Below are 13,578 nucleotides of genomic sequence, written 5' to 3'. Positions count from 1 at the left end.
TAAGTTTGTAAAAATGATGGGTGGAAGAATAAAATCATTTAAAAGATCAGAAAAATGGTTAAATCTATCGTTATCGTATATTATTTGTTGTTATATTAAAAAAACTGAAATTTTAATTAGATATTTCAAGCCAATCTAAATAACAATAAAATCTAAAGGACTCAAATAGATAATATATTTAAAAGTACAAAATAGAGTAAATTTATGTGTATGGGTTATCTTTTGATTTTGTTTGAAGATCAGAAAGAAAGAAACCTACCAAAAGAAACGACGAAAATGCACCAAAAACCTAAAACCAAAACAATGAGAAATATAGACAAACACGAACAAACTTAAAATTGACATAAATATGTATTATTGCATCGATCAAATACGGCATGAGGTTCTTCAAACCTCCCACACGTTACATTTATATTATATATTAAACTAAAGTGAAAAGAAAAAAAAAATACTAGACACAAGCTCTTTGAATTTGATCACCATTGAAAATCTTTCTTCCAGTTAATCTCATCAGAGCTAAAATAGAAGCCATCTTCAGTAACCAACCAAGAACATTTCTTGAAATGCCCACATCGATAAAAATCCCTAGGAACCTTAAACGCATCAAAGGATCTCCTTTTGGCATCCCATTTCATGGTACAAGAGAATTGGTTGCTCTTCCAAAGTTTTGTTGTTACTTTCCAGCTGAAATCATCATGTTCTTGCAAAGCCCTTCCTCCTAAATCATTCTCTTTTGAGGAGCACCATATCACTAAAGGCAAAGATGAGTTGTTTTTGAAGCCGTTGATGACACGAACCTCGAAAACGACCCCGTGTAGGTATAACCTATCTGGTTGTATGATGAACATGATGAAGGAGAATGCTGAGAAGGAGAAAAGGAGGAGGATGGTGCTTAGAATTTTATTTTTTTTCATCTTGGCTGGGAGTGGAGAAAAATTTTAATACCAAAGGGGAGATTTGAGTATTTATGGAGAGAAATCTCAAATGCCATCTCCCTCTCTCTATTTGTTATATAGAAAAGAAAAAAAAAAACAAACAAACAAATTTAGGTATATCACAGGTCATTGCGCTCATATTTTTGCAACTTATTCAATAATAGTTTAGCTGGTGCTCACCACACCCCGTTGAAGATTGAGGAAATTTCAAAACTAGTGTCCAACAAAACATAATGCTATATATATTGGGTTAATCGAAAGAAGTGATCTTTAAAATGGGATGTTTTTGCTTTTGTTTGAAAAGTTAAATCATTGTGCATATTGGTAAAACTTTCAACTATAAAAAAAATAAACAAATTATTTGTAATGGTATGAGAATATACACTTAAAAGTGAATATATAAATATATATACATATATAATATAATATAATGTGTTCATAAAAGGGTTTAAAGTTCATATATGCCATGTATATGTATTTTGTTAAGATCGAAGAAACGGTCGTGATCTGATTGAGCAGTTAAAAATTTACCCTTGAAAAATTTTAAAAAGATAGAGATGAGAATATGAGAATATGAGAATATAAGACTGTTCTTTTTTATTGACCTATTTTTTAATTACCATATTTCCATAATAGAAAAATACAGAATTGTAAACTACCTTTTATGGTATGTTAGTACCCTATATTGTATTTATACGACAAAGATAATGATTTTACATTTTTTTTTTCATTTTTGGAAAATAATAATTTTGAATTGGGTACATTGTAAATGATTCTTTTTACTTGCTTACTGGCAATTCCACCTACTGAAAAAACAAAAAGACAACACATTTACATTTTTTTCTTGTTTTTTAAAAGTACAACAAACCGCAAAAATATTAATTTCGTATACAACAATTTTGAAAAAAAAAAAGAAAATGTCTACAAACTTACAACGTGAAATAACAAAAATACCCTCCGATCACACATACGTCAATTAAAAACAATTTTGTACTCGGTCTAAACATATTATATCCAATTTAAATGATCTTGTATCCATGTACCCAGTTTAAACGATATATCTTGTACTTAGTCTAAACAATCTTGTATCAAGTCTGAAAGATCTTGTACCCTTGTAACTAATCTAAATGATCTTATACCCTTGTATCCAATCTAAACGATCTTGTACCAATCAGTTGAAATGAGATCTTGTACCATATTTAAACGATCTATTAGTGACGATAGTGGTCTATCTCGGTCTATCTGGTATAGACAACTGGTCTTTTAAATATTGGTATCGTTTAGATCTTTTATACCAAGAAGAAAGAAAGAAGATGAGAGATAGAAGCAAAAAGTAATTCTAGAAAGAGGAAATGAAGAAATCAGAACGGAGAAGTGAGAATATGAATAATAAGTAATAATAAGAAGAGAAGACGAACAAGAAAAAAAAGAAGCACAAAATGATCGTGCAAAATTAAAAAAACAACGAATGTCACATCTGAAAATTATGAAAAGATAATGGTGAAGGAATGAGATAATAAGTTAGCAACAATTTTTTTTGTAAGGTAAAATATATTAGTCAGCCACATGAAAGAGATGTGGGGTGGGATTGGAACGTGCATAATAAGATGTTTTGTTTTTTATTTCTTATTCGTTCTTTTTTTAATTTTTAAACTAAACATAATAAATTTTGTGGGGTTGAAGTTGCATCATGCACAAAACAGTTGCTTTTATGTGAATCACCAACGATCCCCAAAATTTATGAAAATGAACTTATCTAAAAAAAATGTTATTGGTTTTAATTTTATTAAAGAAAAATTATCAAAAATAACAAATTTGACAAAATATTTACAAATTATAGCAAAATTTCAGATCCTATCAATAATTAACATTTGATAGCTAGTGATATTGTTCTATATTAGTGACATTGATAGCCAATGATAGAAGGATATCACTAGGATACCACTAGCTATCATTGGTAGAATCCAAAAAATTTGTTATAGCTTGTAAATATTTTAATTTATTTTGTTATTTTTAAAATTGTCCATTAATTAAATATCTTTGACTTTTAAAACTCAATCATATTGAAATGGTCACATGGTAATAAGATCTCAATCAGATTGAGATTGATGACATTTTGGTGGAATAGTTGGACTTTTTTATTGAGTTACATGAAAGATATACATAGTTTAAGATGTAGAATTCATCACAAATAAATATACAATAGCAATTGGATATGTGTCAAATAGTAAAAGCTAATAAGATGAAGATAAAAAACAAACAAACAATATAAAATTTACTAAAAAAAAGTATAATTATAAGGTAATCAAATGTTTGTGTAATTAAAATTGAAAAAAACAGAAGGTAATTAGATGATAATTATAAAGTAATCAAATGACTTTCTCAATGCTAAATAAAATTATTGAAAAAAATATAGTAATAGGTAATTATAAAGTAATCTTTCTCATAATGCTAAATAAAATTATTGAAAAAATATAGTAATAGGTAATGAGAGGAAGGTAATTAAATGACTTTCTCACAAGTCTAACTAAAATTGGAAAAAAAAAATATAATAAAAGGTATAATGACTACTCCATGAGACTAATTAAAATTGAAAAAAAAATTGAAAGTACTCATACTAAAACCAAAAGGTAATCAAATTAAGATGTATCGACTGTATGTATTGTAATGTTGTATCCAAATTGATTTGGGATGACGGTTATGATGTATGTTTGGATGTGAACTTAATGTGTAATGTCTACTGCGTTGACTGGGAGAAATTTTTGTGTATATGTATGGATTGATGTGGATGTGAAATGACTGAAACTTGTACATGTTTTTCCTATAATGGGTACACCATGGTTTGGATTAAATGTATGATATTGTTATGGTTGCGTTCTTGTGAACATGTACCGTTATGTTCCTAACTGACTTTGGGCTAAATTAGAGTTAGACGACTGTTTGGGGTTAAATGAGAAGTTTATGTGAGGAGGGTATATAGCTGAATTGTGAACGACTCTAAGATGTTTAGAATGAACTGAGGGGAAAATTATTAGTTTTCCTATCGGAAAGTTACCTTGTCGGTGTCCTACGGGATCACCACCTTTATGTGCATCCTTCGGGATCACAAGACTGATATGTGCATCCTTCGGGAGCACTAGACTGATATGTGTTTCTGTAGAACACTAGACTGATTATGCGTCCTTCGAGGCGTTAGACTGATTGCGTGTATTCTACGGGATCACAAGACTGTGACTGTGCAGGGTACTCCATAGGAAGCTAATAGTTTATTTTCCCCTAACGGGACCAGTAGCAGGTCTCTTACTGAGTATGTTTATACTCACCTTTTATGTTTAACTTTTTTAGGCAAAGGTAACAAGGGTGGCAAACCAACGAGGGGCAGGAAGGAAGCGTGAATGCCATGGAAAATATTTTATTTTTCTTCCGCTTTATGTTTTTTTTTTTTTTCGCTTTATGTTTTTTTTTTTAATGTTTAAAACATTGTGATGGAATTGAGCTTACAAACTATTGTTTTGGTAAACAATATTTTTTAAAAAGTTTTGAATATTTGAAACCAAACCCGACTTAAATTTGTTTTTCCTCGATTGTAGGTTTTCATATGTCTTATATTTCATTTTGTATCAATCAAGATCTTTTGTAAAAAATTAACGACTTCGACTTAGTTAGAAAAGTTGGGTCGTTACATTATATGTATTAGTTGATTAACATACTTACTATGTGATTTTCGTTTTTTCAAATTTTATGCAGTTCATTGGAGTATTATGAAGTATATGAATGATGTAACTCAGTATATCATTATCAAATATATTAACAATATATTGTTAAAGCATATCAGCAAAGTAAATCATTATCAAGTATATGAATCAAGTTTACAAGTGTATATCAATATTATATCAAGTGTATAAGTAGGACTTCAAGCATATCAAGTGCATTTAATCAATCAATTATACAAGTGAAGAATACTAAATGTATATGCAGTGTATCAAACATATATTAGTAATGTTCCATCTTGTATAATTATGTTCCCAGGTCCCCGCTCGGTCTTGTCCCTAAAATGATAAGCTTATTGAGTCAACAATCTGGTCACTCTCACCCGTACAAATCAAAGGACAATCTCTCACGGACAGGTTGGATCATTGCAAACTCATTGATCATTGCGGTGGTTACTATTTTGCGGTTCGGTCTTATGCAAACTCATTGCATAGAATACTCTCACTCGCATGTCAACTATAGGAACACGTTGGATCATTGCGTTTGTATCAAATATAAAGTGAGTCATATCAATAGTGTTACCAAGATAAGGTACCCAACCTTATCCCTATACTATAGACCATTTAAGTTGATCTTGAACATTGATCCATGTATGTCTCTACATACTGTTCAAGACCCATTAAACAACTTAGGATTTTAGTTTATTGGATTTGGGTTATTAAGACAAAAATAATAAACAATTGTTACAATAATAACACTTTATTAATAACGATCAATGGATTATATTTATAATCTATGAGTTTTAGGACATAAATCCCAACAGTCATAGATTAGTTCATGCCTATAAAAGTTTTGTACTTAATTATTATGGCCTTTGTTTAACTTTTCTCAGTCATAAATTAAAGGCTTGAATTAGGATTATGGTGTTCATAAGTTTGTTATTACCTTGATAGGATTAAAGCAAGTGTTTGATATTGATATTTAACTAAAATGATAGTTAGTATCAAGATACTAAGTGAGAGTTTAAAAAGAACTACCTTTGTTGTGATTCGACTCTTGAGCTATTGCTTTGTACACGAATCCCTACATCAGTTGTGTGAAAGCTAGTGCCCTTGATTCTAACTGATGCTTCTTAGGTACGTTGTGTTTGGTTCTAAGATTTCTTAGTAGATGTAATACTTCCTCCACTGTAGGGGGAATATAATTGGAGGGCGTCATAAGACTAGTTTAGGCTTATAAAAGTTTTTTTCGTAATTATTATGGTCTTTGGCTGACTTTTGTAAGTTATAAATTAAAGGCTTGAGTTAGAATTATGGTGTGCATAAGATTGTTGTCACCTCGATAGGCTTAAATTGAGTGTTTGATACTGAAATTTAATGGAAACGATTGTAAGTATTATGATACTAAGTGATAGGTTAAAAAGAACTACCTCTGTTGTGATTAGTCAAGATGCTTGTTGAGCGAGTGCTCTGTACACGAATTTCTACACTAGTTGTGTGAAAGCTAGTGCCCTTGAGTCTAAGTATTGCATGTCTTCTTTTCTTGGGTACGTTGTGTTTGGTTCTCATGTTTCTTTGTTGTATTACTTCCTTGAATGTCTTGATACCACAACAACTATAGGGGGAAGATAATCGGACAACCTCATAATAAGACTACTTTAGGCCTACAAAAGCTTTTTTCATAACTATTATGGGCTTTGGCTGACTTTTGTTAGTCATAAATAAAAGGCTTGAGTTAGGATTATAGTGTTCATAAGTTTGTTGTCCTTTCGATAGGCTTAAAGCGAGTGTTTGATACTAAAATTTAATGGAAATGATAGTTAGTATTATGATACTAAGCGAGAGCGTAAAATGAACTACCTCTGTTGTGATTAGTCACGACGCTTGTTGAACAAGTGCTCTATACACCAATCTTTACACCTGTTGTGTGAAAGCTAGAGCCCATGAGTCTAAGTGACACATGATTTACTTTCTTCCATACGTTGTGTTTAGTTCTAACCTAAGAAGCACATATACTTCATATTAGAGCTGGTATCTGTGTCGGACACTTGGCGGACACGGATTCATCCGGATACGTTGCGGACACGTGTCGGACACGCCAAAATCTGTCCCTTTTTTTTTAATTGTCCAGACACGTCCGGACACTCCATTTTCCTTTTTGGAAGAAGCCCAAAGCCCAACCCAGCCCACTAAACTAATTCTAATAAATAATATTTAACTTAAGTCCAGCCTAAAGCCCAGCCCACTAAACTAATTCTAATAAATAATCAAATATAAAGATTTTATTAGATACACATACAGTAAATCAAATATTCTTCAGTTTTCTTCCTTTCTCTTCCGTAGAGGGCACGTTTTCTTCCTTTTCTTCTGTGGAGGAAAGTTTTCTTCCTTTCTTGCAATTGGTCACTGTCGGCAACTCAAAACAAATTCACCAAACCACGACCAACTATCAAGTATGTTTTTTTAGTTATATTTTATTAGTTTTAATTTGTTTTTTTCTAAAGTTTTAATCTTTTTTGAAAGTTTTGATATTTTTTGAAAGTTTTAATATTTTTCAAAGTTTTAATATTTTACAAAGTTTTAATCTTTTTCAAAGTTTAATCTTTTCCATAGTTTTAATCCTCTTCCAAAGTTTTAATCTTTTACAAAGTTTTAATCTTTTACAAAGTTTTAATCTTTTTTAAAGTTTAATCTTTTTCAAAGTTTCTATCATTTTCCAAAGTTTTAATGTTTTACAAAGTTTTAATCTTTTTCAAAGTTTTAAATCTTTTAATCTTTCTAAAATATCAACCAAAGTTTTATATATATACCATTAGCAAACTTCAAAATTCATTTGTTTTTTTCTTATCTTTCTAAAATATCAACCAAAGTTTTATATATATACCATTAGCAAACTTCAAAATTCATTTGTTTTTTCTTTAAATGTTAGGACTAGAAGTAATGAGTTCCATGGAAAGTAATAATAGCACTGTTGAAGATGATTCTAAACCCCTATGACAATATGTGACTAAGATTAAGAAGTTAAGTGACGGGGGTGGAAAATTTTCATGGCAATGCAAATTTTGTCACGTTATAAAGAAGAGATCATATACAAGAGTGAGAGCTCACTTGCTGAAGATAATTGGTCAAGGAATTTGGCCATGTCTAAAGGTTACTCCTAAAGACATAGCTATAATAATGTACAACTTTGATATACTTGGAAAAATACTCAAAAAATATATATATGAATACCTCGTTTGAAGAGCTTGAAAGAGTTTAAACCACTATTAACGATGGTTTTTTGAACCAGTGTATCGAGAAGACCACAATTTGTCACTTCTTCGCATTTCTCCTTCCCCTTTTTCCTTTCTCATATTTAGAGTTTCTATGATTTATAAATTAATAAATCTTTCAAAACAGAAACAAATAATACAACGCAATCTTTTTTTTTCTCCTAAAATGGGGCATAGCTGTTATACATTTTATATCTTATATTAATAATAAATACAAATCAATTATCTCTATATATATCATATAATTAAATAATTAAAAACAACATATTTTTAAAGATAAAGCTCTTCTCTTTCGAACCTTCCAAGATTACAGAGCCGGCAACAATGATGATTGATTACAGAGCTGACAATAATGTGGATTTTAAACTGTTCAAAGATACAGTCCTAAACATTTCGTGCAAGGCAATATTCGAAGAAAAAATTGCATAAAAAAGAAGAACAAATCTGATTAAAGCTGAAGAAGAACGAACAGAGCAACTAACCAAATATAATGGTGATATTCGAAGAAGAAGAACGAACAATGCAAACTAAAGTGGCCGAAGTCAGGAGTGCTTCTGAAGTAGTGCAAAATAATGGTGATATTTGAAGAACAGGAAGAGACTTGGACTAATTGTGCTTTGCTTATATGTGATTATGGAGAAGTCTACTAAGAAGGTGAATAGATGCTTTCAAATCGTTTTCAAACTAGCTTTACGGTTGTGAATGAAGAAGGAACTAATCGATCGAATTCCAAGGGAAAAAATGATTTCCTGGAGAGATTTAAAATTTGAAGGTATGAGGTGGATCTTCACAATAATGGCAACTTTTATAATTTCATGTTTTTTGTAGAATTTTTTTGTAGCATTTGTTATTTCAATAACAGTGTGATTGGGGTTTATGTTTTTGGATAAACAATTTTGTATTTTTCAGTTTGGATAGGTGCATTTGAGAGATTGTTTCATTTATTTATTTTTCTATTTTTTATATTTTGCTATTCTAACCATTTAAAACTATTTTTTCTATTTTCCAAAGTAAAATCTATAATCCAATATAGTTAGGCCCAAGAGTCAAGTCTATGGACCAATCAAGCCCATGCCAACAACGCCCACCAGAGAAACCTCTATAAATAGTTTAGTGACTTTATTCTTCATAGACTTCAAATTTTCCACAACCAAAAATTTCCTTAACTTACGATGTCTAACAATACTTACTAAAGTTCCTTTGAAGATAATGCTTCGCATCGAACACATTGCATCAAAATCTACGTAACACAAGTTCAACTCTACAAAATACGTTTTTCTAAAAATCTCATGCAAATAGTATAATAGATAGCTCGTAAACTTGTTAGAGGTCATTATCATTCCCTTTCCATAAGGTGTGTTTAAGGGGTATGAGAAGATGGAGATGATTACATCTGATGTTCCAATTTGTATTCTTACACAATAGATAGTGGAAACTTTCATTGGGTTTCCGTATATCCTCATGCCAAATTACATCACTAAATCAACAATATAATAACCACAAAGTCCATAACCTTAATTAACCAAATGTGTATGTATTTACAAGAACAAACGTATAAACTGCATATATTTAGTTACCAAAGAATCATTATTTATATCCATCCAACAACTCATAAATTAAAACCTTTCAACCTTCTGCATCTCTTTAGGAAAAATATTCCATATAAAGAACCCCAATAAGCAGCAAATCTCTTTAATTAGTCTTTTTGGATTAAATTTGTGAATAAAAAACCCAACAAGATGAGAGCAAACTCAAAATTCCTTCCAACATGAATGCCCTATTTAGGTATAACTTTGTAAATACTTTTTTTAAAAAATTAAAGCATTCAAAAAGAAGATTTAAAGTCAAAATCAACCCTCAACATTCCAAACAACTGCACAATTTAATTGTCATTCATTAATTTCTCAATTCCTTCATTCAATATACATACATATATATTTTTCCCAACTTTACCCAATGTAAACAACATTTTAAAAAAAATTTTAAAAAAATTATGCAACTTACAATTTTCTGAAAGCCGCCCAGTCTAAAAGAACACAATGAACAAAGACTCTTAGTCCCTCCCCGTTTTGTGTGTGGAAAAAAAATAAAATGTCAGATTTGGTTGTTCCACTAGGTGGATCTATTAAGGGGCTGGGGCATGTGCCCTCACATTCCCGGTTTTTGTATTTTAATATTAGTTTTGAATGGTCAAATTACAATATATCTTAAAAATGGATTTTTTTATTATATTCTGTCTTTGGTATAGTAACTATGTCCCTTGTGCTCTACATATGATTTTTGGATAAGCCACTATCTATCGTAATGACTTAAGAAAAGTGAAAAATCAACAAGGATGTCCCATTTTCAAAGCAAGAAAAGCCAAAATCCTATACCCAACCAACATGAAAAACAAAGCAGTCACATCCCACCATAGACTATGATTCCCAATCCCCAAGCATTTAACAGCAGGAAAATCCCCCACTTTACAGTAACCAAAGGATCCGCCACAGTGATACACTTCATTTAAAGAATGGTACTGAGTTTCCACAATAAGCTTGTAGCAGTAATGGCTGAAAGACACGTACTTGAGCCATGAAATAAATAGAGGAATGTGTTCAATGTAGTACCCACCCACCAGAAGAAACACTAGCATAGTAACTGATGCAAGTGTGGTTGCCTGTTTCACCTCCATTAAGATGGCGCCCAGAGCCAAACCGAGGCCCTGTGACACCAAAACGTTCAACAGAACAATCAAAAGCGTGAGCAGAAATGTGATCATTGAAGGGTTAAGACCTCCCATCCAATATGTAACCGTCACGAAAACGGTGGGAAGAACTAACTCCATTGGTAAATCCCCTGCGGTTCGAGCCATGTAATAAGATGACAGACGGTACATTCCAGAGGAGCGTTCTTTGTTTAGCATTGGTCGTTCTAATGGAAATGCGAATATGGCGTTGAATAATGGGAAGAAACCCCAGAAGATTGAGAAGAAGAAGATTAACCCAACCTGTAACAATTAATATTTAAATTAAATTCTGTTTATTGATTAATTAAGTGAAGTCTGTATTAGTTAATTCATACTTGATCTTGTATGTGTGAAGGATCTGAATGCCACCATAAAAGTCCTGAAAGAAATGAAACTGACATCACTTGAAAAATCCTCAGCCCTGAATATGATTCGTGTCTCCTTTCCCGTAATCCCCTTTTCAGTAATATTTTAAATTGCTCCCACCAGCTTGTCGTCCATTCGTTGTTTTTACTCCCCTCTGCCAATTTCCTTGCATTCAGTTATATATGTGTATATAATATACCACAAAATTAAACAAAAAAAAAAAAAAAGTTACTTACTTAAGGAATTGGATCTTGCTACGGTGGAGATGTTAGTTTCGGTAAGAATCTGAGCCTTTATTTGGGGGTAAAGATTCTTTCTGAAAGAAGCAACGAGAGATTGCTTAATGGAATTTTGATCGTCTTGACGGTCTAATAATAATCCGCCATGGAAATGCTCCACTTGGTCTTCCCGAATTGAATCTGGCGCTATGCCTTCAAGAATCACATTTAAAAAAATAATAATAAAGAAAAGGTTGATTGAAAATGACCTGTCGAATAAAAAGATGAAATAATTCCGGAAAGTAAAGCTAACGCGAATTATTATTATTATTGATACAAAAGTAAAATTATTTTTTTCTTAATAAAATACCATTGGCAAGATCGAGGAGAAAATCCGCAGGATTAATGAGGTTGAACGGGGGAAGATATCCAATGGACTCAAAATAAGGCATGACCCGAACCGCGTCGCCGCTGTAAATGGGTGACCCATCCGACAACACCACCACTTTATCAAACATCCTATACAACCGTGTAGAAGGTTGGTGAATGGTCATAACCAGAGTCCGACCCCCACGAGCCAGTCCTCTCAACGTGGCTACAATCCGCTGGGCTGTAGTGGAGTCCAGTCCAGAAGTAGGTTCATCCAATAAAAGCAAGCTCGGGTTCACAATCATCTCGTGACCAATACTAACCCGTTTCCTCTCCCCGCCGGAGATTCCCCTGAGAATTCCGCCGCCGATCACACTGTTACGGCACCGCGTCAGGCCAAGCTCCTCAATGATCATCTCCGTCTGAGCAACTTTCTCCTCGTAAGTGAGCTTGTTGGGGAGGCGGAGCATGGCGGCGTAGGTAAGGGTTTCGAGGACACTGAGATGAGGGTAGAGAACGTCATCCTGCGAGACGAAGCCGATTTTGCGCTTTATGGAGCTGGAAAAGGGTTTGTCGTTGTAGGTAATAGTGCCGGAGATTTTTCCTGGCAAACGGGCAGCCAGGGCAGTTAGAAGAGTGGTTTTGCCACTGCCGGAAGTGCCTAGCATTGCGAGAAGCTCCCCAGGCCGAACAAGGCCACTAACCCCATTCAATATGGTTCGAGTAGTGTTGCTTTGAGACTCGTTATTCCTTAAACTTAAACACCCTCTTTTGTTGGTTTGGACTTTTATGCTATACGATATGTTTTCAAACTGTGTACCAAACAAAACCATACAAAAAAGTAACCATCTATTTTATTATATAAAGAAAGCTATAACAAGGTAAGTACCTTAAGAGTAAGAGAGAATAGTGATTGGCGAAGAATGGAGAATGTGTCGGGGGCGGAGGGGACGGCATGGATGAGGAGGTCAGGGCGAGGATGGGAGATTGTGGTGGTGGTGGCGGCGGCGGCGGCAGCGGCAGGAGCAGTGCTTCTATCGTGCTCCGGTGGCAGCATGATGGAAGGGGAAGAGAGAAAAGAGAGAGAGAGAGAGTAGTGGGGGTATGGTATTATAATTGTATCACATGAATAAGGAGGGGAGTTTTGGAAATGAGTTTATAAAGCGAAAGGGAAAAGCAAGAGGAAATGGGAAAGACGTATTAGAGGAAAGGAGATGAGAGGTGGGGGGCAGCCAAATTCATGGCTCTCAACACATCTCTCAAAAGTTGGGGAACACATACGCTACTCCCATTTTCCAACTCTTCGTCATCTTTATTCATTATTTTTCCTCTTTTTTCCATACATAAACTAAAAAAATTCTTTCTAACATGGGCGGAAACTGTGATCTTTAAGTTTCAACTTCACATAATTAGCATACTTAAAATTTGTTTAAATAGTTTTTACATTTAATATTTTTATTTTATACTATATAATAAATAAAACTTTTTTTAAAATAACAAATTTTACAAAAATATTCAAGACCTATACAAAATTTTATAGAGTGATAAAAGACTATCATTCATAGAATTCAAATTTTTTATTATAATTTGTAAATATTTTAATTTATTTCGTTATTTTTAAAAGCGTCCCTATATAAATTCCGAATTATATTTTACAAATTGGTTGATGTTATAATTTTTTTAAAAAACACACCCAATTGAAAATTGATTCGTATTTGTTAGTCACATTTGATTTTTCTCCGCTTTTAAGTTAAAGTATTTTTTGTTTGCTGATGTTTTTAAAAACTAAGTCAAAATTTGAAAACTATAAAAACGTACTTCTTAAAATTAAGCTTGATCTTATTTTTTTTTAATTTGACTCAAAGATTAACTTTTATACTTAATAAACATGCAAACGTTTATAAAAGATTGAGATCATATAGCCTTAATCATTAATTTTTCAAAGTTATAAACAAAAATATAAGGGTTATTAAATGAAGT

The 13,578-nt window shown here is 32.4% G+C and overlaps 2 protein-coding genes across 2 annotated transcripts; both read right to left on the bottom strand.

Moving 5' to 3' along the window:
* Window positions 1-476: 476 nt before the first annotated feature.
* LOC101209275 (S-protein homolog 5) lies at window positions 477-848 on the bottom strand. The gene has a single exon (XM_004138971.3). The coding sequence runs from the start codon at window positions 846-848 to the stop codon at window positions 477-479; it is 372 nt and encodes a 123-aa protein (XP_004139019.1).
* Window positions 849-10,120: 9,272 nt separating this feature from the next.
* LOC101209031 (ABC transporter G family member 21) lies at window positions 10,121-12,857 on the bottom strand. The gene is made up of 5 exons (XM_011650810.2): window positions 12,488-12,857; window positions 11,600-12,410; window positions 11,248-11,442; window positions 10,981-11,165; window positions 10,121-10,906 (listed from the first exon to the last, which is right to left on the bottom strand). Exons 1-5 carry the CDS (start codon window positions 12,653-12,655, stop codon window positions 10,244-10,246), a joined length of 2,022 nt encoding a protein of 673 aa, XP_011649112.1. The 5' UTR covers window positions 12,656-12,857; the 3' UTR covers window positions 10,121-10,243.
* Window positions 12,858-13,578: the final 721 nt, after the last annotated feature.

Source organism: Cucumis sativus, chromosome 2, assembly GCF_000004075.3.
Source record: "Cucumis sativus cultivar 9930 chromosome 2, Cucumber_9930_V3, whole genome shotgun sequence".
Lineage (NCBI taxonomy): Eukaryota > Viridiplantae > Streptophyta > Magnoliopsida > Cucurbitales > Cucurbitaceae > Cucumis > Cucumis sativus.
This window is presented reverse-complemented; position numbering and strand designations above follow the sequence as displayed.